This window comes from Oncorhynchus kisutch, linkage group LG29 (genome assembly GCF_002021735.2).
Source record: "Oncorhynchus kisutch isolate 150728-3 linkage group LG29, Okis_V2, whole genome shotgun sequence".
Taxonomy (NCBI): Eukaryota; Metazoa; Chordata; class Actinopteri; order Salmoniformes; family Salmonidae; genus Oncorhynchus; species Oncorhynchus kisutch.
The window spans coordinates 34440884-34467274 of NC_034202.2; the positions used below are offsets into that span (position 1 = coordinate 34440884).

The window sequence follows — 26391 nt, forward strand, 5'->3', positions numbered from 1 at the left end:
CCTACCTGGTTAAATAAAGGTGTTCTCAACTGGCCTACCTGGTTAAAGAAAGGTGTTCTCAACTGGCCTACCTGGTTAAATAAAGGTGTTCTCAACTGGCCTACCTGGTTAAATAAAGGTGTTCTCAACTAGCCTACCTGGTTAAATAAAGGTGTTCTCAACTGGCCTACCTGGTTAAATAAAGGTGTTCTCAACTGGCCTACCTGGTTAAATAAAGGTGTTCTCAACTAGCCTACCTGGTTAAATAAAGGTGTTCTCAACTGGCCTACCTGGTTAAATAAAGGTGTTCTCAACTAGCCTACCTGGTTAAATAAAGGTGTTCTCAACTAGCCTACCTGGTTAAATAAAGGTGCATTTTTATTTTATTGCAGTTGTATATCATTAATTGAAGAAAGAAAAACGTTGAACAGCAGGACATCTTACCGATTGTGCCTTTAAATTACTAGGTCAATCTTCACATAGCATGTAACCAGAGCTCAGCAGACACCTGTCACAACGCTGCTCAATGCAGATGGAAACAGGGAGATCTGCTGAGGCAAGCACTTCTTAATGAAATGATTGGTTCAAGGCACTCCATTGCAGCAATGCTTTGGGTCCACCAATTATGACACGCTACAGAGGTGTAACCTCCATGACAACTCAGGAGATGACATATCATCTGGAACATAGGAAAAGTCTCTCAACCTGATCCTAGGTTCACTGTTGCTGCTTACTGAGCGGAGCATGTTAACATTTCATACCTAAAGTATTACCTTCAAGAAAGGAATTTCATTTCTGAGTGTGTGTGTTTGTTTGTGTGTGTTGGTGAGATGGTCTTGAAAATAATTCAATATGAGTGGTGTATTAAATGGGTTAACTCCAAAAACAGACTGGCAACACTGCCTGAAATCTGATTATAGCCTCTATACTCAGCTTCAGTGAGATTCAGTTCACAAAGGATTCCAGGAACACAGCTGAGATTCTCAGAGCTGAATGCACTTAACATGCAAGCCCACCGGGCAGCCTAAGATGGAGATACAAATCCCATATACAGTATGCAAATGCTAAACCTAGAAGTCTCACAAGTATGTGCAAAATATATTAGAACAGGCGTGTGCTAATATTGTTTTCCGAGCCCACAATGGAGAAACAAACACAGCCCAGAGTCGGACAATATAGATTCTCAGGTGGGACATGTTTTTTCTTTTAATACTGTGGCATAGATTTATTGTTGTCCGTCGCCAAGACTGAACGTTTCTTTTGTGTTTCTACGTTCTGTAGTCCATTTTCTTATTGAAATGTCTCAACAATCCTCAAGCTACGTGTACATCTACTTATTCAACAACCTGTGGGCATAGCAGTGAACTGTGGTGTCCTTCCCAGAGGAGCGGGAGTAGCATTGCTAACAAACACTGTCCCTTTTGACCTAGAGTACACTTGAAACAAAGCATGAAGCCTCACTATAGACTGCAGCTAATGAGTAGAAGTTATCGGGATAAAAGCATCCTTTGCTCTGACAGTACCACAGCACGGTATGTAAATCAACACTCTGCCTGAACAAAAGACTGAGCAGTGATCGAGACTGACATAAGTAAGTGCTTCTATTCTTTGGTAATCTCATGGGTGTTTATTGGCACAGGTCAAGAGCCCTTGCGTCTCTGATAACAATCTCCTGACTTAATGATCCAAATGATACCACTCTATGAAGATGCGTCAATAGCATTCCGTCAATAGCATTCCGTCAATAGCATTCCGTCAATAGCATTCCGTCAATAGCATTCCGTCTTGTTGGGACCAAATACCAGTTGCACTTTGGCATAAAACAGTTGAGGAGGATGAAAAACAAACGACCTTATTTTACACACTACTGTCTTACTCATGGGTGAGATCAAATAAAATGTTATTTATCACAATACAACAGGTGTTTACCTTGAAAAACCCAAATAATAATACAAATATAAAAATAGTAATAAGAGGAATAAAATACACAAGAATGGAGCTATATACAGGCAGTAGCAGTACCAGATCAATGTGGAGTTATATACAGGCAGTAGCAGTACCAGATCAATGTGGAGTTATATACAGGCAGTAGCAGTACCAGATCAATGTGGAGTTATATACAGGCAGTAGCAGTACCAGATCAATGTGGAGTTATATACAGGCAGTAGCAGTACCAGATCAATGTGGAGTTATATACAGGCAGTAGCAGTACCAGATCAATGTGGAGTTATATACAGGCAGTAGCAGTACCAGATCAATGTGGAGTTATATACAGGCAGTAGCAGTACCAGATCAATGTGGAGTTATATACAGGCAGTAGCAGTACCAGATCAATGTGGAGTTATATACAGGGAGTAGCAGTACCAGATCAATGTGGAGTTATATACAGGAAGTACCAGTACCAGATCAATGTGGAGTTATATACAGGCAGTAGCAGTACCAGATCAATGTGGAGTTATATACAGGAAGTACCAGTACCAGATCAATGTGGAGTTATATACAGGCAGTAGCAGTACCAGATCAATGTGCAGGGTATGAGGTATTTGAGGTAGATATGTACATAAAGGCAGGGTAAAGTGACGAGGCATCAGGAAAGATCATAATAGGAGATGACCAAGAAGGACCTGCTTCTCAAGCTGAGACAAAACACAAGATTATTAGTGATACCTCAGAGGTGTGAATGGGGTAATTTACCCCAAGACTTAAATAAACCTACTCCATACCTTTCTTACTTCACATCCTGTCCTATCTGACACACACTGAGGAGACATCTTAATCCCCAGAGCCTCCAGCAGAAGCACCACTAGACTGTAACAGTTAGCCCCAGCCTGCCTGCCTGACTTGAAGTGTAATCTGGCCTGAGAGATGGAACAGGAGCTGGACTCACCATCCTCAGTGGGCACATAGACATTGAGGTATAGACAGTCCTCACTCTGGTTCTGAACGTAGCCTGCCGCAGCGTCCAGGTTGTCAGTGAACCACACCGGCAGCATTATTTCAGGCAGCACCCCGTGTACATTCTGCGGGCACACGGGGGCAAACTGGGTGGCGTTGCGGATCTCCTGCCAGGAGCCTGGCGCCTCTGGGGGCTGGAAGCGGCGCTCGCCGATGGGCGGGGTGGCGTAGGGCACGCCCAGGTACTGCTCCACGGGTCCCAGGATCTCGTTGTTGAGTTCCTTCCTGACGCCGCGCAGCTTGCCGTAGCCCGTGGTGACCATGGGGTGTTTACCGCTGAGGTCGGCCCGCTGACAGGAGGACAGTGCCAGGCGGAGGGCCAGGCCCAGGAGCCACACCAGACACGGGTCAGACATCCTGCGGGGGCTGGAGCGCCGCATCCCACCGGGCCCCGGACGTCTGGGGCCACTCTCGGGGAAGAAGGACATGTCCTCCGGTCTTCTGCCCAACAAACTAAATATGACTAGGAGTTCACTCGTGGACAGCAAAGAGTAAAGAAAGGACCTCCAAATTCCCTGAAATTATTAGGTTATTGGAGATACTGGGAGAAAGAAGGTATTGGGAGGGGTGGGGGGTTTGGTCAAAATCAGAGGTGTAGAGTGTGTTTTCCTAGCATAGTGTGAGAGGCGAGAGAGCAGGTGTAGCGAGGGGGAGGGACGGGAGGCATCCTCAGATAGACTGTCTGTTCTGGTCCATCCTCCTGAGAGCTCCTGATAGGCCAGCTGCAGACTGACAGCTTCCACAGCCAACACGCCACACCTGGGTACACACAAAGGTCAGAGGTCATAGTAAGTTAGTGGGTCTGTGTTTGGAAAGAGAGACACAACATTGACAGTAGCTGTTTTAAGTATGTTTTAAAATGGCAAGAAACAAAGACATTTCATCTGAAACTTGTCAGTCTATTCTTGTTCTGAGAAATTAAGGCTATTCCATGTGAGAAATTGCCAAGAAACTGAAGATGTCATACAACACTGTGTACATTTCCATCACAGAACAGCACAACTGGCTCTAACGAGAATAGAAAGAGGAGTGGAGGCCCCGATGCACAACTGAGCAAGAGGACAAGTACATTAGAGTGTCTAGTTTGAGAAACAGACACATCACATTTCCTCAACTGGCTGCTTCATTAAATAGTACCTGCAAAACACCAGTCGCAACATCAACATTGAAGAGGCGACTACGGGATGCTGACCTTCTAGGCAGAGTTCCTCTGTCCAGTGTCTGTGTTCTTTTGTCCATCTTAATATTTTATTTTTATTGGCCAGTCTGAGATATGTTTTTTCTTTGCAACTCTGCCTAGAAGGCCAGCATGTCGAGACTGGTGTTTTGTGGGTACTATTTAATGAAGCTGCCAGTTGAGGTGTCTGTTTCTCAAACAAGACACTCTAATGTACTTGTCCTCTTGCTCAGGCCTCCCACTCCTCTTTCTATTCTGGTTAGAGCAAGTTTGCGCTGTTCTGTGAAGGGAGTAGTACACAGCCTGGTACGAGATCTTCAGTCTCTTGGCAATTTCTCCTTAGAGAATAGCCTTCATTTCTCAGAACAAGAAAAGACTGACGAGTTTCAGAAGAAAGTTATTTGTTTCTGGCCATTTTGAGCCTGTAATCGAACCCACAAATGTTTATGCTCCAGATACTCAACTAGTCTAAAGAAGGCCAGTTTTATTGCTTCTTTAATCATAACACAACAGTGTTCAGCTCTGCTAACATAATTGCATGGGGTTTTTCTAATGATCTATTAGCCTTTTAAAATGATAAACTTGGATTAGCTAACACAACGTGCCACTGGAACACTGGAGTGATGGTTGCTGATATAGGCCTCTCTTTGTCTATGTAGATATCCCATTAAAAAATCTGCCGTTTCCAGCTACAATAGTCATTTACAACATTAACTGTATTTCTGATCAATTTGATGTTATTGTAACGGAGAGAAAAATTAGCTTTTCTTTTAAAAACAAGGAGATTTTTAAGTGACCCCAAAACTTTGAACAGTAGTGTACATAATGTCCTTGAGCTGCCACAACAGACATGTCCCCATATTTTAACTAGGCAAGTCAGTTAAGAACACATTCTTAATTACAATGACGGCCTATCCCGGCCAAACCCGGACAATCGTGCAGTGCCCTATGGGACTCCCAATCACAGCCGCATGTGATGGAGCATGGATTTGAACCAGGGACTGCAGTGACACGTCACACTGACATGCAGTGACCTAGACCTGCGCCACTCGGGAGCCCACATGTACAAGTCTTAGATATCCATCCATGCTACGGCACTTTGAAGTAATCGATTTGACTCAGAGAACACGACAGCAATAAAAACCTGTTGACACATCAATCAAAAATAAATAAAATAGCGTGACACCTCTCACTCTCCCTCTTTGGTGAATCTGTTGGCTTCACCATCACGGCTCTGTTTAGTTGGTTCCTGTCTTCTCATGGTTAAACTGGAATGGGCAGTGCTAATCTGGCCCTGGCTTTGGGAGATGGAACAGTTTAGAAGAGATGAAGGCTTTATGTGGCTGGCGCTCACTGTCTGCAGAATACCCACCATCCCACCTCCACACAGCCCCCCGCCACCCCACCTCCACACAGCCCCCCGCCACCCCACCTCCACACAGCCCCCCGCCACCCCGCCACCCCACCTCCACACAGCCCCCCGCCACCCCACCTCCACACAGCCCCCCGCCACCCCACCCCACCTCCACACAGCCCCCCCCAACCCCAACCCCACACCACCACACAGCCCTCCGACCCGACCTCACCTCCAGACAGCCCATACACCCTACCTCCACACAGCCCCTCCACCCCACCCCACCCCACCCCACCCCCACACTCCTTTCTCCCTTCTGAGGGAAGGGAGAAAGGAGCCAATAAAGACAACTCCATCTATTACCAAGCATCTGACTCCCATTTTAATACAGGCACCGTCAGTAACGGTGTCTCACTGTAAATTACACAGCTATACTGTGTGGATGTAAATGACTATACTGTAGCCTACAAATTCAACTGAGTTGGGGATATAGTATGTGTATTCCTTACAAAAAGGAGAGAAATATATTGAACTATTAAATGGAAAAATAAGCGCAATACTGTGATAAATGGACAAAGTGAGATATATGACACGCTGAATCTGTTGTTAGAAGATTAAATATAGTGTGGGTCGTAATGGAGTGAGAATGTGTGATTCGAAAAGACGTTCTTAGGTTTGTATCTCAGGCTGCCAAGTGGAGAAGCAGAGGAAGGAGTCAGATGCCAACCAATTAAGTTTCAAGTTCTAATGTCACATGCACAAGTACAGTGAAATAACGTTCTTGCAAACTCTAACCCCAACAATGCAGTAATCAATAACAATGTAATACTAAAAATAACATAAGGTAGAATAAAAACACACAAGAAATAAAAATAGCAAATAAGAAAAACAGGATAAAGTAATTAAGCATACTATATACAGGGTCAGTCAGTTCCAGTACCATATTTACAATGTGCAGGGATACTGGAGTGATAGAGGTAGATATAGTACATGACCAAAATTATGTGGACACCCCTTTAAATTACTGGATTCGGATATTTCAGCCACACCTGTTGCTGACAGGTGTATATAATCGAGCACACAGCCATAGAAATATTGGTAGAGCTCAGTGACTTTCCAACACGTCAGTACATCAAATTTCTGCCCTGCTATAGCTGCCCCTGTCAACTGTACAGTAAGTGCTGTTATTGTGAAGTGGAAACGTCTAGGAGCAACATCGGCTCAGCCGCAAAGTGGTAGACCACAAGCTCACAGAACGGGACCGTCGAGTTCTGAAGTACATAGTGTGTCAAACATTCTCTGTACTCGGTTGCAACACTCACTACTGAGTTCCATACTGCCTCTGGAAGCAACGTCAGGACAAGAACTGTTCACCTGATGGGTTATGGCCGAGCAGCCGCACACAAGCCTAAGATCACCATGCACAATGCCAACAGTCGGTTGGAGTGGTGTAAAGCTTGCCGCAAATGCAATCTTGAGCAGTGGAAACACATTTTCTGGAGTGATGAATCACGCTTCACCATCTGGCAGTCCGAAAGACTAATCTGGGTTTGGCGGATGCCAGAAGAATGATACCTACCCCAATGCATAGTGCCAACTGTAAAGTTTGGTGGATAAGGAATAATGGTCAGGCGTTGTTTTTCATGATTCAGGCTAGGCCCCTTAGTTCCAGTGAAGCAAAATCTTAACTCTACAGCATATAATGACATTCTACATGATTCTGTGCTTCCAACTTTGTGGTAACAGTTTGGGGGAAGGCCCTTTCCTGTTTCAGCATGACAATGACTCTGTGCACAAAGTGAGGTCCATACAGAAATGGTTTGTCGATATCGGTATGGAAGAACTGGCCTGCACAGAGCCCTGACCTCCATCCCATTAAATACCTTTGGAATGAACTGGAACGCCGCTTGCGAGCCTGGTCTAGATGCCCAACATCAGTGCCCGACCTCACTAACGCTCTTGCGACTGAATGGAAGCAAGTCCACGCAGCAAGGTTCCAACATCTAGTGGAAAGCCTTCCCAGAAGAGTGGAGGCTGTTATAGCAGCAAAGGGGGGAACAACTCCATATTCATGATTTTGGAATGAGATGTTCGAAGAGCAGTTGTCCACATACTTTTGGCTATAAAGTGTATGTATAGGGTAAGGTGACTAGGTATCAGGTTATGTGATAAACAGAGGAGCAGCGGCGTACATGATGATTGTATGTGAGTGGGTATGTGGGTGTGTCGAGTCAGTGTAACTATGTGGATATTATGTGTGTGTGAGCAAATTATGTGTGTGAGTGTGTAGGGCCCTGTGAGTGTGTAGGGCCCTGTGAGTGTGTAGGGCCCTGTGAGTGTGTAGGGCCCTGTGAGTGTGCATAGAAATCAAATAGAATACAGGGGTCAACTCATATAGTGCGTGTAGCCATTTTGTTATCCATTTTGTTATCCATTTTGTTAGCCAGCTATTGCAGTTTTATGGCTTGGGAATAGAAGCTGTTTAGGAGCCTGTTGGCGTCAGACTTGCAGTGCGGATCAGAGAGAACAGTCCATGGCTTGGGTGGCTGGAATCTTTAACAATTTTCCAGGCCTTCCTTTCACCCCGCCTGATATAGAGTTCCTGGATGGCAGGTAGCTCGGCACCAGTGATGTACTGGGCTGTCCGCACCACCCTCTGTTCGCCATGAGGATGAGGGTGGGGCTATTGCCACACCAAGTAGTGATGCAAGCCAGTCATTATTCCTCTTAAGGTGGGAGAGGGCAGTGTGGAGTGCAATTGAGATTGCGTTGTCTATGGATATGTTGGGGCGGTATGCAAATTGTAGTGCGTATAGGGTGGCTGGGATGATGGAGTTAATGTGTGCCATAACCAGCCTCTCAAAGCTCTTCATGATTACAGATGTGAGTTCTACAGGACGGTGGTCATTGTGGCATGAAGCCTTAAGAGTTCTCAGGAACAGGAATGATGGAAGGCATCTTAAAGCGTGGGGATTACAGACTGGGACAATGGGAGGTTGAAAATGACCATGAGTATGCCTGCCAGCTGTTCTGTGCATACTCTGAGAACACGCCTTGGAATAACGTCGGGCCCCGCGCCTTGCGGATGTTGACCTGATTAAAGACCTTACTCATGTTGGTCTCGGAGAGCGAGATTACCCTCTGGGTCAGCATTTGACCATCAGGTATTCACAGACGGACAGAGATTTACACTCAGATGACCTTTTGACCGATATGCCATCTTACCAGCAAACAATGAACTGTCCTATTTAAATACAGCCCATTAAAACAATGAAGTACGATTATGATCCCAGTTTGACAGGTGGAAAAGCCAGAGTACATCTTTCTATGTCACATTGTATATGAGGGTATCAGGACAGAGATTATGATAAAGCATGACACATTTCAAGATGTAGGTTTTAGCCCATTGGTTTTTGAGATGGAGTAGTGGACCATTGGAATTCCTGTACTTGATAACTAGGGATTTATGTCTCAATCTACGTGTAGATGTGTTTCTCAATGTTATGGTGCTGCTGTGGCCTTGGCGTTGACGTAATGATGTACTGTACGTGTCTCTCAGGGTGTATATTCATCACGACTGCTTCCAGATATGAGTCACCATTGTATTTGTAATGAGATCTCGCTGTCTTTGCTCTGATTATTGGAGATCGTCAAATGTCCTTAGCCATGCATATTTATCAGATACAGTTAGGGCCTGCTGCATATCGCACTTGGCTGGTGGGCTGAATTTAGATTTCATTAATATGGATCTTTTTTTTTTTTACCCCACACCCCCACCTGAAAAACAAAACAGGACATAACAAAGAGAAGCTGGAATATGATTAAACAAAACAACACTACAACCACACCTTCAAAAACACCCCATTATCACCCTGTTTCCCATCCCACTCTCAACGGTTACAGAGCAGGATGAAAGGAGCGCTGGGTAGTTATGAGAGGAGAGGGGATATTACCCTCCACTGGATAACAGGACAGGGATAACACACAAGACGCAGCGCTAGGCTATATCATGAATATGGCCAACACAGCTGGAGCATAATATTAGCAGCAACCCCCCAGCCATACACATGATATTATCACTTTCATGAGAAAGGATCCACCGCCATAAAACAAAATGAATGTCAAAATGTATTCTGGTCAAATCACCACTTGGTTTCTTAGCAACGTTACTAACAACCCTCTGAAGAATCATGTTATCTCCAGTCTCTCCAGGGTTTATGATCTCAATGTTCACGTGTTCTGAACTTCACGACACAGAAAAATCATTACAGGAAGGGACGCTTTTTGGCTGCCATTTTGTCTGTGTCATTCACATTCCTCCTTCATAGTAGAAGTACTACCAAAATAAGTGTGGTCATTCCTCGACCAATCAGTAAGCAGGACAGAAGGATAAAGTGTAGGTATGCAGCAGCATGGAGAGCAGATTAGAGCAGTGATGTTGTGGTATGATGATGATGCTGGCAGTCAGAGCACGGACTCCATAGCAACCGATAGCATGGGTCTATGCTGGAGACGGCAGGGCTCCACTGGTTCCAGACAGCATGATGAATTACACACCCAGGAGCTGTCAATAAAAAGTGCTTACATTTCCTCTTCAATAAGAGCCCTGCAGCTCATTATGTTGCAGGGGGCAGATGAACATAGACTACCTCCCTGCACAGGCACAGGCACAGGCACAGGCACAGGCACACACACACACACACAAACACAGAGAGTCTCCAAGAGACAGGTTTATTTATATATCAGCATGATAAGGTCAGCTCATAAATCACTCAAAGATATTACTCTCTTCGGGACACAACATATGTGTAAAAGCATGCATGTATGTGTGTGTATGTCTGTATGTATGCTGATGTCACTCAGTCAAGGAGGATGTTGTGTGTTGTGTGTTCTGGCCAAGTGGAGTGCTAGAATGTACGTTTAGCTCCTGGGGAGGAATCCCACTCGTGGGCCCTTATTGATTAGCTTAGCGTGGGTTAGGGTCATGTCCAACAGGGCCTGCAGTCTGACAGACAGACTTCCCTCCCCACTGCCCGCCCAGCTCTCGGAGTGTGTGAGAGCTACAGACACATACAGACACACACGCACTCTCACACACACGCACTCTCACACACACACACACTCTCACACACACGCACTCTCACACAAGATGCTGAGTACTGACTGCAGGGGGAGGGGCTAGTGTAAGCGAGAATCTCAAATGATTCCACTATCACCTCACACAATAAGAAAGAGAATGATATCTGCATCTCCAAGGATAGGCAAAGGGAAGCAATGGAACCAGCTTCAGTTTCATATATCCATCAGCCATATTGTCCAGGCCTACCACATAGGCCTACCACATAGGCCTACCACATAGGCCTACCACATAGGCCTACCACATGTGTTGAAATTGAGTGTGATGAAAATTCCCTACAGACCACAAAAGGGTCAGAAGGTGCGTCATCAGCAGCCCCATCAGTAGAAGTGTGTAGTTGAATGTGTGTGTGTATCGGCCAGGGCTGTGTCCTGTAATTGGCCTAACAGTCGTTGCGTCTCTGTCAGGTGAGGCTGTTTGATGTAGTAATACCGTCTGCCTCCAGGACAGTTTTACAGCTGTGTTTAAGAGGACGAATGGTCAAATTGAACTGTGAAACCCCTGCAGAATGGCGGCGTTTGAAAAACAGCGTGTCATAAGCCTCTTTGTCTCTGCCGCCAGTGCTGAAAAACACATGCACTGTTTCAACTGTCAAGCTGTTCTGTTCTCCTGTACTAACGCACGTCTGTGGATGACAAGCAGCTTAGCAGGCCACAAAACAGAAGGCAATGTCTCTGGGAGAACTAATACTTGTTTCAATCCGTAGCAACTCAGGTGTCCGTTTCTATGAGCAGAAAACACTCACACACACGGTTGATTTACTGCAAGTACAGTAATACTGAAAGCTGGGTAATTCAACTCCAATGTTATTCTTAGTTCATCTATTCCTGGTTAATCTACAGTGGAGTGTAATATCCCCTCTCCTCTCCCACTCTGACTGAAACTCTTCTGATTCTTAGTTCAATCTATTCTTAGCTAATCTGTTCTGGACAACAATATCCCACTGAAGGTTAATCTGTCTGAGAAAATAATCATTTTAGCATGCCATTTCTTGTTCCAGTGTTAATTTCAGGTTGACCTCATAATTACACTGAACCACTGTGCTGTCATCCTTCATGAAGGCCAGGAGCTTCATCCCAGAATTCCCTCTGTTCAGCGTGAGCTCCCACTTCAAGCAGCTCCACTCTGAAAAGGGCTCAGACACTACAGCCCCGGTCCATCACCCTCTACCATCAAACCCCATCTCACTCCAGCCAGGGGAATTTAGAGATTACAACTAAACAAAGTGCCCCACTTAAGGTTATTATTGTAATTAACCCAAAGTTCAACCAGGACTTCAAAATAGTCTATTTGAAAAGTTTCTGTCTACAGGAATCCTAGAGGGTCCAGTGAAAAGGAGATGTTTTCATATTTCACCTTTATTTAACCAGGCAAGTCAGTTAAGAACAAATTCTTATTTTCAATGACAGCCTAGGAACAGTCAGTTAACTGCCTGTTCAGAGGCAGAATGACAGATTTGGACCCTGTCAGCTAAGGGATTTGAACTTGCAACCTTCCGGTTACTAGTCCAACACTCTAACCACTAGGCTACCCTGCCGTAAGACTGTACAGATTACATTTTTGTGTGTATTTATATCTCCCAGAATGCATCCCTACAAGTCACAGCATGAGGGAAACAATCAGATAAACAAGCTCATGAATAATGAAATACAAGTCCATTAAGGGGACTCTAAGGAAGCGGGAGTGGAGGGTGTTATTAACGAACAAGGGAAGGAGACCGGGGACGTAAAACAGTGGGCAGAAGAGAAGGTGAGAAAAAAAGTCTCTCTGCCTCCGTTAGGCCAGACAATCAATGTGTCGCCCCACGGTGAACACGGGTCTTTACTCTCAACACCAGCAGCACACACACCAGCCAGCGACTCCCCCACGCACCCACACACACACGCCCAGATAAAATGCCCTAGAATTGTACAAGTACGCAGTACTTATAAGTGTCAGAGTGTGTTTCTACATCTGTCCTGGCATCCGTGTACCAATGTGCTTGTTACTGAAGTGCACTGGTATGAACAATCTGGCCACACACTAATTACTGTTTATCTAGGCAGCAAACTAGCTGAGGTTTTTTATGTGTGGGGAGAGTGTGAGCAGTTTGACAGCTGCTTCCCCTCTAGCCAAGGCTAATTTAAGGAGAGCAATCCTGGCTGAGACAAATGGTCTGAAACGTTTAATAATGAACCCCACTTGATCCTGATAAAACAGAGGGCAGTGAGCACAGTCTAACTGACCCATTGTATTTGTGTGAAGTCAGGTCAACTGTGTGACGGTATTGGGTGCGTTCAAATGTCATGCCAGGTCCTCTATGACTGCTTAATGACCTGATGTTTTATGTTCTACTTGATAGAAGGATAATTGACATTTGGAATAGATTTGAGCTGTACTTGTATCTTTCAAAATGTACATGGAAACAATTAAAACATGGAGATTTGATCAAACGATTCAGGCTGAGAGATGATGAATATGACTGAATGTTGCAGGTTTGTATTTATTAAAGATCCCCATTAGCTGCTTCCAAGGCTTCCAAGTTATATACAATATAAAATATTACATGACATTACATTTCATAACACTTGTCACAACACATTAAGTGTGTTCCCTCAGGCCTCAGGTTGTGTGCAGGCAGGTGTTACATGGGTTGGTGGTCTGTGTGTGTGGGTAAGTGGTGTACCTATAGAACTTGGGGATCAGGGGTGGTCTCAGGAGGGGTATTCACTCTGAGCCATTTCAAATGCAACAACTACACTTCATCATGGATTAAAACAGCCACAGCCCCTGCGTACCTTCACTTGCCAAACACGCTCACATTACAGTAAAGCGGTCCATGCCTAGGGGCAATACTCCTGCCTTCTTTAAAGGCATGCCCCCTCCAACACAGGGGGGATTAGTCCTGGGAGCTAGGCAGGGGAGTTACATCTGGGATCAGGGGAGAGAGAGAGAGAGAGAGAGAGAGAGAGAGAGAGAGAGAGAGGGAGAGAATGGGATTGCATTTCCTAAAGCTGGCAACACTTTCATACAATATCTTTGAATGAGAAGGCAGTCATGCAGTGAAGGCAGAGTCATGCAGTGAAGGCAGAGTCATGCAGTGAAGGCAGAGTCATGAAGTGAAGGCAGAGTCATCCAGTGAAGGCAGTCATGCAGTGAAGGCACTCATGCAGTGAAGGCAGAGTCATGCAGTGAAGGCAGTCATGCAGTGAAGGCAGAGTCATGCAGTGAAGGCAGTCATGCAGTGAAGGCAGAGTCATGCAGTGAAGGCAGTCATGCAGTGAAGGCAGTCATGCAGTGAAGGCAGAGTCATGAAGTGAAGGCAGAGTCATGCAGTGAAGGCAGTCATGCAGTGAAGGAAGTCATGCAGTGAAGGCAGAGTCATGCAGTGAAGGCAGTCATGCAGTGAAGGAAGAGTCATGCAGTGAAGGCAGAGTCATGCAGTGAAGGCAGAGTCATGCAGTGAAGGCAGTCATGCAGTGTCCACTACTATGGTACACAACTGCATCTCAGTCTCCCCCTTCTCTCTGTCTACCTCCCTCCCTCTCTCAGTGGTGCTGCTGTGGGGGCCTGATCTATGACACAGAGTGGCGTTGAATGGATGAGAGTAGGCGAGAGGAGGATGTATGAGTGATGCTGGGGGAAAGCGTGAATGGGAGGTACACTCATGTCTGACGCGTGAGCTGTTCTTGCGAGCGGTTCTCGACCCGACAGAAAGAGGGCTTTGATTTAGCTGGGGGTCCAGGGCATCCTGGATGGGCTCTATCCATCTTGCAAAGTAATTACATTACGAGCATTTCCATTGGAGGGAGGAGGGCAGAAGCTTTGGGAAGTCAATGGCTTTATAAATCACATTCACACACTAGAAACTCACTAGAAACTCAGTAGAAATTGGAGGGAGATAGAGGGTTCTATTATATTTCATACTTTGTAAAAAAAAGACTGTCCAACACTGCTGTCAGACCTTAAAAAGACCATTTTAAAATTAGAGTTTGGGAGCTATGACAAAAGAGATATTGTGGAAATGTTCAGGTAAAACTTTACTAACTTTAGTAACTTTTCAGCTACTAATTTTATTTGGGGCTAGATTCCGTCCATACAGCAGAAGATCTGCGTTATAGCGTGATTTAAATTAAGGTTATTTCCAATTGAGCAGACATACAGTGGGGAGAACAAGTATTTGATACACTGCCGGTTTTGCAGGCTTTCCTACTTACAAAGCATGTAGAAGTATTTGATCACTTACCAATCAGTAAGAATTCGGGCTCTCACAGACCTGTTTGTTTTTCTTTAAGAAGCCCTCCTGTATAAAAGACACCTGTCCACACACTCAATCAAACAGACTACAACCTCTCCACAATGGCCAAGACCAGGGAGCTGTGTAAGGACATCAGGGAGAAAATTGTAGACCTGCAAAAGGCTGGGATGGGCCACAGGACAATAGGCAAGCAGCTTGGTGAGAAGGCAACAACTGTTGGCGCAATTATTAGAAAATGGAAGAAGTTCAAGTGACGGTCAATCACCCTCAGGCTGGGGCTCCATGCAAGATCTCACCTCATGGGGCATCAATGATCATGAGGAAGGTGAGGGATCAGCCCAGAACTACACGGCAGGACCTGGTCAATGACCTGAAGAAAGCTGGGACCACAGTCTCAAAGAAAACCATTAGTAACACACTACGCCGTCATGGATTAAAATCCTGTAGCGCACGCAAGGTCCCCCTGCTCAAGCCAACGCATGTCCAGAACCGTCTGAAGTTTGCCAATGACCATCTGGATGATCCAGAGGAGGAATGGGAGAAGGTCATGTGGTCTGATGAGTCAAAAATATAGCTTTTTGGTCTAAACTCCACTCGCCGTGTTTGGAGGAAGAAGAAGGATGAGTACAAACCCAAGAACACCATCCCAACCGTGAAGCATGGAGGTGGAAACATCATTCTTTGGGGATGCTTTTCTGCAAAGGGGACAGGACGACTGCACCGTATTGAGGGGAGGATGGATGGGGCCATGTATCGCGAGATCTTGGCCAACAACCTCCTTCCCTCAGTAAGAGCATTGAATATGGGTCGTGGCTGGGTCTTCCAGCATGACAACGACCTGAAACACACAGCCAGGGCAACTAAGGAGTGGCTCAGTCTCCAGTCTCCAGACCTGAACCCAATAGAAAATAATTGGAGGGAGCTGAAAGTCCGTATTGCCCAGCGACAGCCACGAAACCTGAAGGATCTGGAGAAGGTCTGTTTGGAAGAGTGGGCCAAAATCCCTGCTGCAGTGTGTTCAAACCTGGTCAAGAACTACAGGAAACATATGATCTCTGTAATTGCAAACAAAGGTTTCTGTACCAAATATTAAGTATCAAATACTTATGTCATGCAATAAAATGCTAATTAATTACTTAAAAATCATACAATGTGATTTTCTGGATTTTTGTTTTAGATTCCGTCTCTCACAGTTGAAGTGCACCTATGATTAAAAATTACAGACCTCTACATGCTTTGTAAGTATGAAAACCTGCAAAATTAGCAGTGTATCAAATACTTGTTCTCCCCACTGTATACAGCGTTTATGTTTATGCAGAGAATGCGGTCTCTGCAAACACAGGAACATTGCCTTTAAATTTCAATCACACTATAGCGAGGATCATCCGCGATACGGATTGAATCTAATTTAGTTAACTAAGGATTGTTATGATTGGCTTTAGCAACATTACAGTAGTTTGCAAAGGAACGCTGATTAAGCATGAAATTAAAAGATAGAAGCAATGTACTGTATGCATTTGACTAATGAGGTTGATCACATGCACAACACACATGCAAGCACACACTCACACACACACACACACACACACACACACACACACACACACACACACACACACACACACACACACACACACACACACACACACACATTTGATACCATTCCACCAATTCCACTCCAGTCATTACCACGAGCCCATCCTTCCCAATTAAGGTGCCATCAACCTCCTGTGACACACACACACACACACTCTTGCTCTCCCCGCCACCTCCTCTCTCAGGACAAGAATTAGAATTCTGACAAAATGTGTCTTAAATGAGGTTACAATCCTCTTCCCTTTGTCTTAAGGGTCAGTAACCCCCAGTCACGCCCTGTCTTACAGTGGACTTAGCTAGCATTAGCACGTACACACCCGACCCTAGCATGGACAGAATGGTCAGTGGTGTGAGATGGAACAGAGTAAATAGGCATTTCAACGTCATAGCTTTAACCGGTGCTAACTTGTGTATTATAAACTGGGTGGTTCGAGCCCTGAATGCTGATTCGCTGACAGCTGTGGTACATTATATCAGACCGTATACCAGGGGTATGACAAAGCATTTATTTTTACACCTCTAATTACATTGGTAACCAGTTTATAATAGCAATAGGGCAATTGAGGGTGTTGGTGGTAAATGCCACGTTGCGTTGGCCTAAGAACAGCCCTTAGCCGTGGTATATTGGCCATATACCACACCTCCTAGGGCCGTATTGCTTAAATATTGGGGGTTGGTAGGTTGTATTCGTTTTATTGCTGATAGTCGGGATTGTTTTTCTATGCCAGTCTTGGCCGAGTACCTGAACTATGCAAAATGAAAGTTTCATTTGATATCCGAATTTGCCGTGCCTGAAACGCTCCTCTTCAACCTGTCTCCGTCCACGGGGGGAGTTGCTGAAAGACTAATAGCGCTTGCTGCCTAGCTCTTAAGCAGGAAGGCACCCTTCACGTTTCTCTACAGCGGCTCTCTCGGGGCACTGTCTATCTCTCTGGCTGCAGAAAACATCTAATTTCTCCAGCTTTAAATGAGGTTTTTCAATAATGTTTGGGGGCCACTCTTGTAATGCAATTATTTATTTATTTTTATGAAATGGCTGTTGGACAAGATAATTTCGAGTCAGCCTGGTAATCTCCATACACCTAATGTATCTCTCTCCGCCCGTAGGCAAGTCATGGCTAAGGCTAACTGTATGAGAAATGTCCATAGGGCTCAAGTCAACTCATAAATATCACCATAGCTCATGAATGAGAGCAGAGCAGTGATCTACGTACAATGAGTATACAAAATATTAGGAATAATGTTTTGTACATTCAGTACACCTTCCTAATATTGAGTTGCACCCAATTATGCCCTCAGAACAGCTTAAATTCGTCGGGGCATGAACTCTACAAGTTATCGAAAGCATTCTATAGGGATTTTGGCCCATGTTGACGCCACAGTTGTGTCAAGTTGGCTGGATGTCTTTTGGACATACACACGGGAAACTGTTGAATGTGAAAAACCCAGCAGCGTTGCAGTTCTTGACACACTCAAACCAGTGCACCTGGTACCCTCTACCATATCCTGTTCAAATGCACTTAACTATTTTGTCTTGTCCATTCACCCTCTAAATGGCACACATACACACTCCATGTCTCAATTGTCTCAAGGCTTAAACATCCTTCTTTAACCTGTCTCCTCCTCTTCATCTACACTGATTGAAGTGGATTTAACAAGTGACATCAATACGGGATCATAGATTTCACCTGGATTCACCTGGTCAGTCTATGTCATGGGAAGGAGCAGGTGTTCTTAATGTTTTGTACACTCATTTTATGTCCTCTGAGACACATGATGTTGAGGAGAGCAGAAGTGCAAGCCATACTGTATGTCATATACGCTGCAATATGGGCCATATGAACATTGATCTCATCATATACATTATGTCATGCTGTCATGGCATTTATTGCTGATGATGTCATAGGCTTTGTGACTTACAGTGACATAAAGTACACACTTCATGTCATTGCAGTTCATCTCAAATAGAGAAACTCAAAGTGCTGCTGAGTGTTTTAGAGAAATGAGAAACCACAAAAGGTAATCATTTCCACAAGATAAGACAGAAAATGACAATTTTCCAAACTGTCTCATCGTGGATTGGTGGTTTTATATCATAGTCAGCATAAAAGCACTCTTTTGTATCTGGTCCTATCACGGTTTCACCAAATGTTTGGTTTAGAGGTCAACATTTTTACCTATTAGTGGATTCGTTGACAACTTTGACTCTCTCTCTCTCTCGTAACATTTCCAGAGTGAAACGTGTCTTCAGCACCTGCCTCTGTGTTATATAAGAGCCTGGGAATGAAATATGGGTAGTGATATAGGATGATGTAGAGATGGTTATGTGATAAGGTATGGAGATTGTTGTGTCAGGGATGATGTAGAGATGGTTATGTGATAAGGTATGGAGATTGTTGTGTCAGGGATGATGTAGAGATGGTTATAATATATGCCATTTAGCAGACACTTTTATCCAAAGCAAATTATAGTTAAGCGTACATACATTTTATGTTTGGGTGGTTCCGGGAATCGAACCCACTATCCTTCATTGTAAGTGTCAAGTTCCAGCAACTGAGCTACAGAAGACCACTTATAAGTGGAACTGTATATAGTAGGAAGTGACTAGCATAGATTAGTTATGAGGAGGGTGGGGGGCACCCAATCATAATCATCTGTCTCAAGGGCACTCCATGTTACTGTAACATAAACAATCAATATACCATTCCACAATCATCACCACATACATCAATGGTTTGAAATGAACTTGTAGAATATCAATAAGAGGCCTTAATGATGGAGCGTGAGCTTTAAATTGAACCAAGCCTTGATCAGGCTCAGCAGCCTTTTGATAAATGGTTAGTATCCTGCATTAGTTCAGATGCTTGTTATATTATACATCATAATCTGGGAGGCCAGATGCTCACCTTCAGGGAGCATTGCATGCTTTAACTAGAGCACATCACACATTCCGGCATGTTTCATTATACAGCACTGTACACTACCGCTTGGCGCTAAAAAGTAAGCTAAGCCCACTGAGGTATACATCACTTGTAATGGGGACAATGACGTTGCTCAACTCGGGCTGAAACAAATGTGTGGCCAGGTGGAAAGCCCAACCATCGTGATGAATACAGGCTGGAGGACTGCTACAGGCACGCTACAAATGAACTTTAGGGCCAATGCCCACAGAACCTCTGTCTGCCTTGCTGTGATTCAGTGGCTGCCTCAGTCTGTTTAGCTATCTGCTTTCCATCTGGTTTACGTGTGCTTGTTTGGCTTGTCTCCTCCACCACTGCTGAAACCCAGTCCCTAAACTGTAGTCCAGCTGGGATCTGAGTTTCCAAACAAATGAATAATTACAGTCCGTTTTTTGGAAAAGAAGTTATAAACTTTATTGCTGTTTTTTTTGCAGCGGTGTGAATCCCTTTTCTCCAGCAAAGTGATGGTGGATTTATTCCCCGAAAAACCACTGGCGGTCCGCTGACTCCACAAACAGATATCGGCAGGTCCTCCCGTCCCTCCCTCTGTGTTGGGTTTTTCCTTCTGGTTGACCTCTCAAGCCAAGGAAGCACTATGTCCTGTGGCATCAGGGCCTAACAGACACCCACAGGAGCCACTTACACACTGATCCCTGGCCCCTAGAAACACAGAGGGAACCCAGGGAACCAGTTAAGACTGGATACACTGTAACAGACTTACACACATAGAGGCTCTACTTCAGGTCTGTTAAAAATAGATTCTCTCTTCCCATGACCTGTCCTTCACCACAACCCTTGATTATCTCTGTAATGTCGCATGGTGGATGCTACAAGGCCCTCTGGAATGTGAAATGAAGAAATGGGACAGAAGAAGCTCTGCATCATGTTGTCGTGATGTGAATTGATGGTGACATGTAGCAGAGGAATGTCCATACGGTTTGTGCTCAGGAAATAATTGCTCCCTGGCCATGACTAAGGGACTAGTTGGGGACAGTATCTAGAGGCTAATTAGACAACACTGGGTTTAATTAGGAAGACTTCGTCTCCATCATTTACAATGTTGATTTCAATCATCTCTACACAACACACATGACATTTACGGTCGGGAGGTCACAAGCTTGCAACAAATGTGACATGTTTGACCACAGAGAATACATCAGTTCCCTGTTTCTCCTTCTACTAATACAGTAAAGCTCAAATTTCACTCTTCACATGCTAAATAATACTAGCAATCTTTCCGTCAGGCCTCTATAGCCTGTCAGTCGTAGCTCATGATAGAACACAACAAAGGAATCTCCTTAGTCAGCAGCTGCAGCGGAGGCATGTGCAGGGGAGACCAGTCACTGTTGCTCTACGACCCGGCCAGCAACACTGGCTCACTGGGGTTAGGCACATCATATCACACATCCCAGCAAATAAGCACGGTTCATTGGGCCACGTTGAGAGCTTTTTAGAACCTGGCACCATCACATTACAGGCAGCTGCTGAAATATAGATCTTGCCTTGAGAAAAGTCTTGAGTGCAGCCGATGATTCACACCCTACACGGGTCTGTTTGGTGTGAAGCCTGTGAATGTAGCAAATTGTGGGAAAAAAATAACAGCTGGCTACATTAAGGTGGTGAAAAGGTCAATAAAAGTGCTGAACTGAGATCAGCCATATGTGAAAAATGACTGCACAAACATAATTTGTATGCACAAGAGGCAAGTGTACTCTGAGATTTCCTGTACGCTGAGAGAACTATACAGAGGTCAGCTTAATGTAAGATAGGGGCTGTACTGATATCAGCCTGATGTGTGTGTGAGAGAGGACTAGCGATCAGCTGGATGATAAATTAACCTGTACAAAAAAATGACCTTAATATACATGGTGAAGACATTTACTGGCCACACAATGCAGCGTTTTATGTAAACAACCTTATTTACTCTACCAAGAAGAAATGTCTACCTTTATACTTGCCCAACATTTCACTTCATATTGCCATAGAAGTGGAATATGAGATGGCATGGTTCTAAAGTTTGACTTAGGACAAAAAACAAAAACAAAATAATAGAACACGAAAATAAATGCTCATAACATAACCAACTGCCTTAAAGTGAACATTTGAGTGTGAAGGAAGCAGGCTCCACCCACCCTGGCCCCTGATGATGGTTTAAATGTTAATCCAGCTGTGGTAGATGCCTACAGGCTGGCACTGTGTAAGACAGAACACACAGTAGTTGTGCCAGAAACCAGAGAAGAAGCACATACTCAGGGGTTGGTGCAAACTGAACATCGCCGTACACCCTTCATTATTCATGTGCTCTGAGGAAAGGCTCCATACATGCATCCAAGATGAACTCACTGCTAGGTTACATCCCTATAACCCTTCCCTGGGCCTGGCCTGCTCCTTCCCTTGGGCCTGGCCTGCTCCTTCCCTGGGCCTGGCCTGCTCCTTCCCTGGGCCTGGCCTGCTCCTTCCCTGGGCCTGGCCTGCTCCTTCCCTGGGCCTGGCCTGCTCCTTCCCTGGGCCTGGCCTGCTCCTTCCCTGGGCCTGGCCTGCTCCTTCCCTGGGCCTGGCCTGCTCCTTCCCTTGGGCCTGGCCTGCTCCTTCCCTGGGCCTGGCCTGCTCCTTCCCTGGGCCTGGCCGGCTCCTTCCCTGGGCCTGGCCTGCTCCTTCCCTGGGCCTGGCCTGCTCCTTCCCTGGGCCTGGCCTGCTCCTTCCCTGGGCCTGACCTGCTCCTTCCCTGGGCCTGACCTGCTCCTTCCCTGGGCCTGACCTGCTCCTTCCCTGGGCCTGGCCTGCTCCTTCCCTGGGCCTGACCTGCTCCTTCCCTGGGCCTGACCTGCTCCTTCCCTGGGCCTGACCTGCTCCTTCCCTGGGCCTGGCCTGCTCCTTCCCTGGGCCTGGCCTGCTCCTTCCCTGGGCCTGACCTGCTCCTTCCCTGGGCCTGGCCTGCTCCTTCCCTGGGCCTGACCTGCTCCTTCCCTGGGCCTGACCTGCTCCTTCCCTGGGCCTGGCCTGCTCCTTCCCTGGGCCTGGCCTGCTCCTTCCCTGGGCCTGGCCTGCTCCTTCCCTTGGGCCTGGCCTGCTCCTTCCCTGGGCCTGACCTGCTCCTTCCCTGGGCCTGGCCTGCTCCTTCCCTGGGCCTGACCTGCTCCTTCCCTGGGCCTGACCTGCTCCACTCACAGTCATACTAAGATCCTTAAAAATCCTTCTTTAACATGTCTCCTCCCCTTCATCTACACTGATTGAAGTGGATTTGACAAGTGACATCAATAAGGGATCATAACTTTCACCTGGATTCACCTGGTCAGTCTATGTCATGGAAAGAGCAGGTGTTCGTAAAGTTTTGTACACTCAGTATAGTATGTTTGTGCTGTGAGCATTTCGAAGTGTGAATAATGAGTGTTCCTCATAGGTGAGAGTAGCCCCTTAAGCCCTACACCCTCCCTTGCATTTAGACTTTGATGTGATGGCAGCGTTATGACACAGCAAGTGCTGCTCCTGGCATGGGGCCAGGGCACAGACCATAGAACTGGACACAACCTGTTGGTTTAAGCCAGTGGAAGATCCCTGAGTTCTAACTTTAAGTAAAATAATCATGATTATGTAAGGCTTTACAGAATGGGAGATCCCAAATGCTGTACATTAACCACTGCTCAACTCAGAGGGCTCTGGTCCCATAGAATCTGACACTCTTTTTCACAACCCTCCAAGTCATTGGAGTGATAGCATAAGTAACTTTAAAATCATCCATGACGAGTTACAGGTGCTAAGACTAGTAGTTGTAAAAGTAGTAGTGGTAGTGCATTGCTAGGTAACGACGTAAACAATGCCACTTCATATGAATGTGGCAATGTGTACGTTGTCTCATATATCATGCGCAGGAGAGGCTCTAACAATGGGGATTTCAAACCACGCGTTGTATAACTCTCCATACATCATGTATGCATTTTAGACGTTCCCGGAGTCATTAGAGGGTATAGGTCGGAGCACTAGCTGATTAGGACCCTGTCAGTAAGATCAGTGGGCAATGCGAGGCGGATCCACTATCATTAAGAAGGCTAAGCCAGAGTACAAGTGTATCCTCGACCTCCATCTGAACAGAGGTCCTCTTGTCTGAGCTGAATTCTGCCATTGACTGAGTACTGCCCAACCAGCACTGAATATAAATGTGCCCCTCTCCTTGGATGCGAGTGTGTGCATTCGCTTGCATAGTCACAATGCACACTCCTGTGATACCAATACCAATGCACACTCCTGTGATACCAATACCAATACACACTCCTGTGATACCAATACCGATGCACACTCCTGTGATACCAATACCAATGCACACTCCTGTGATACCAATACCAATACACACTCCTGGGATACCAATACCGATGCACACTCCTGTGATACCAAAACCAAAGCACACTCCTGTGATACCAAAACCAATGCACACTCCTGTGATACCAATACCAATGCACACTCCTGTGATACCAATACCAATGCACACTCCTGTGATACCAATACCAATGCACACTCATGTGATACCAAAACCAATGCACACTCATGTGATACCAATACCAATGCACACTCCTGTGATACCAATACCAATACACACTACTGTGATACCAATACCAATGCACACTCCTGTGATACCAAAGCCAATGCACACTCCTGTGATACCAATACCAATACACACTCCTGTGATACCAAAACCAATGCACACTCCTGTGATCTGCATCTGATTATACCTGTGTGTGTATGTTTTACATGTGTGACAATGAGGGTGTATGTTGATGACAGTGACCAATATTAAATATTACCTTTAAAGAAATCACACAGGTCAATACATGATATCAAACATACAGCAATCTATTTCACCGGTATGGCAGAGGGATCTGGCACGCTCACACTAAGAGCACATACAACCATTATCTATCAAGTGAAAAAATATATCAATCCCTACGTAGCCAAAGGGCTACCGATGGGCGCAATTAATTCCCTAAATGGTTCCTCGACTGGTAAGCAGCACGACTGGCCCGACTGATATACCCCAGTCCGCCCGCCGTAGCCTATCATTTGATCATGTCCTGATTCAAATCAAATCGGATGCTGACCATCTTGGTTCCATTTTATTCTCTGGTAAAACGGAAAGACACGTCGGCATCGCGGGTTGCTCTGCGGATATTAGCCAGCCATAATGTTAGCGTAAAAACCTCAGGAGGCGACATCTTATCAACAGGCAAAGGCCACTGAAATAGCACACGATTGAAACGAAGGAAAACATTTGTATTACAAATTCGCATGAAGGTTTGCCAATATTGACAACTAATTTCCCAACGGTGACAGTGCGCCAAGATCGATTATGCGAAGGAGATACGGAACAACAGCGTCACACGGATGCTTGCGCACACAAAAGCTATAAGAAATCACGACAATTATTTAAAAAAAGGGAGGAATAGGCTTACCCAAAATATTCCCGGTCAACGTGAGAACGCGAGGGTCTCCCTTGAAGATGCGTCTGGTTTTCTCTCTTGCTTTTTTCGGATGATGTTTTACGCCATTTCTTTTGCAAGATTATTTCTCATTAAAGTGAGGTGTCGCAGGCTTTCGTACATCAATTCACCTTCTCCGTGTCGATCTGTCCCCCCTTTCCCCCCAAAATAATACCTCTTAATGCCCCCTCCTCCTCTCTTTCCTCTTTCTGACAACACCCTTCTCTCTCTCCCTAGTCGACAGATAGCTTACCACATTTTTGAGTTCGTAAGAGAAAGGCAGAGAATAAAATAAAACAATAATATAAACAAATGCGTGTAACGCATTAGCGTTAACTCAAAGCAAAGGATGCTCGTCTTCTCTCCTTTCCATGGTGATACATTTCCACGGTGCCTCCCTCTGTTGTGAGAAGGCCTACATTAACTAATTATTTAAATTAATAAAATAAAGACGCTCCAAACAGGGTGTCAGACCTCTCCTCTGCGTACTTGCGTTGTCGCTCTGCTTTACTTCTTCTCTGATGTTTTATATTGGCAACAAAGGGGAGCTATGAATGGATCATCCGTTTCGTTGTTGCCTCGTTTGGCATATCATAATGACTTTTACAGGATTGTAATGATGTTAATTATTTTGCAGCCCCGACAGATCCATCAATGCCTCATTCGTGAAGATTCTTCGGCTAGTGCCTGAGAAGAGATGCTGTGTTTCATCTCTCTCTATCTATCTCTCTCTCTCTCTCACACACACACACTTTCTCTCTCTCTCTCTCTCTCTCTCTCTCTCTCTCGCTCTCTCTCTCTCTCACACACACACACACACACACACCCTTCTCTCTCTCTCTCTCTCTCTCTCTCTCTCTTTTAAAACACTCACGCTCATTCGAATTCACTCAACGCTACCGCAGATTGAGTGCGTGTCCCATTTGTGCCATCGGTCGCTGCTTGCCACATTATGTTACAATTTTCTCTTGCAGTGATAATTTTTTATGAATAGACAACGAAGATAGGAGGAGGCATTATTGTCAGCCGAAGCCAATCTATATCTGTGAAATCATCTTAAAGAAAGTATTCTGGTTTGACCTCACTCGGTGCAGTGTTTCCATTATCGAACGAAGTATGTTTTTCAGATGGAGATCTGCATCAGGGTGACGTCAGAAATGGTTAAAGCCATAGAAACAATTCCCTTCTCCCTCATCGACAGAGAAACCAATTGAGATGGCCTATGTTGCACCGGGTCTCGGTATCTTGAAATACAGCATCTTTATTAAGTATCAAATGACTTCAATGAACCATGCTACTGTGATGTGTAGTTCAGTCCTGAATGTGTTGTCGGTATAGGGCAATGCAATAGAGGGAGCTGGCTGTTGTGGAGTAGCCTTTACCTATGATGCCAGAGGTTCACCTCCGTGCCATGTGGCACCTTGTCTAGAAAAAGAGATCATAAGAGATAGATAGGTACTCCATATGATTCTTGGCTGGTGTGTCAGTGTGCTGTTTCTCTGTAGCAAGCACATCTCACATGTCATGA

The 26391-nt window shown here is 45.3% G+C and overlaps 2 protein-coding genes across 2 annotated transcripts in view; both read right to left on the minus strand.

Moving 5' to 3' along the window:
* Positions 1-25611, minus strand: part of LOC109874107 (neuroligin-2) — an 88300-nt gene extending 62689 nt beyond the window's left edge. The window contains exons 1-2 of the mRNA XM_020465883.2: positions 24837-25611; positions 2867-3693 (exon numbers count right to left, since the gene is read on the minus strand). Coding sequence (XP_020321472.2) covers positions 2867-3362 — 496 coding nt within the window. The 5' untranslated portion in view covers positions 3363-3693; positions 24837-25611. The remainder of the gene's footprint in view (positions 1-2866; positions 3694-24836) is intronic.
* On the minus strand, positions 21754-22569 carry LOC116358259 (basic salivary proline-rich protein 4-like). Its single transcript, XM_031809077.1, has one exon. It carries the CDS (start codon positions 22567-22569, stop codon positions 21754-21756), a length of 816 nt encoding a protein of 271 aa, XP_031664937.1.
* Positions 25612-26391: the final 780 nt, after the last annotated feature.

Excerpts from the sequence above, each read along its gene's own strand:
- LOC116358259 (XM_031809077.1), bottom strand. The coding sequence starts at position 22,569 with ATGACTGTGAGTGGAGCAGGTCAGGCCCAGGGAAGGAGCAGGTCAGGC.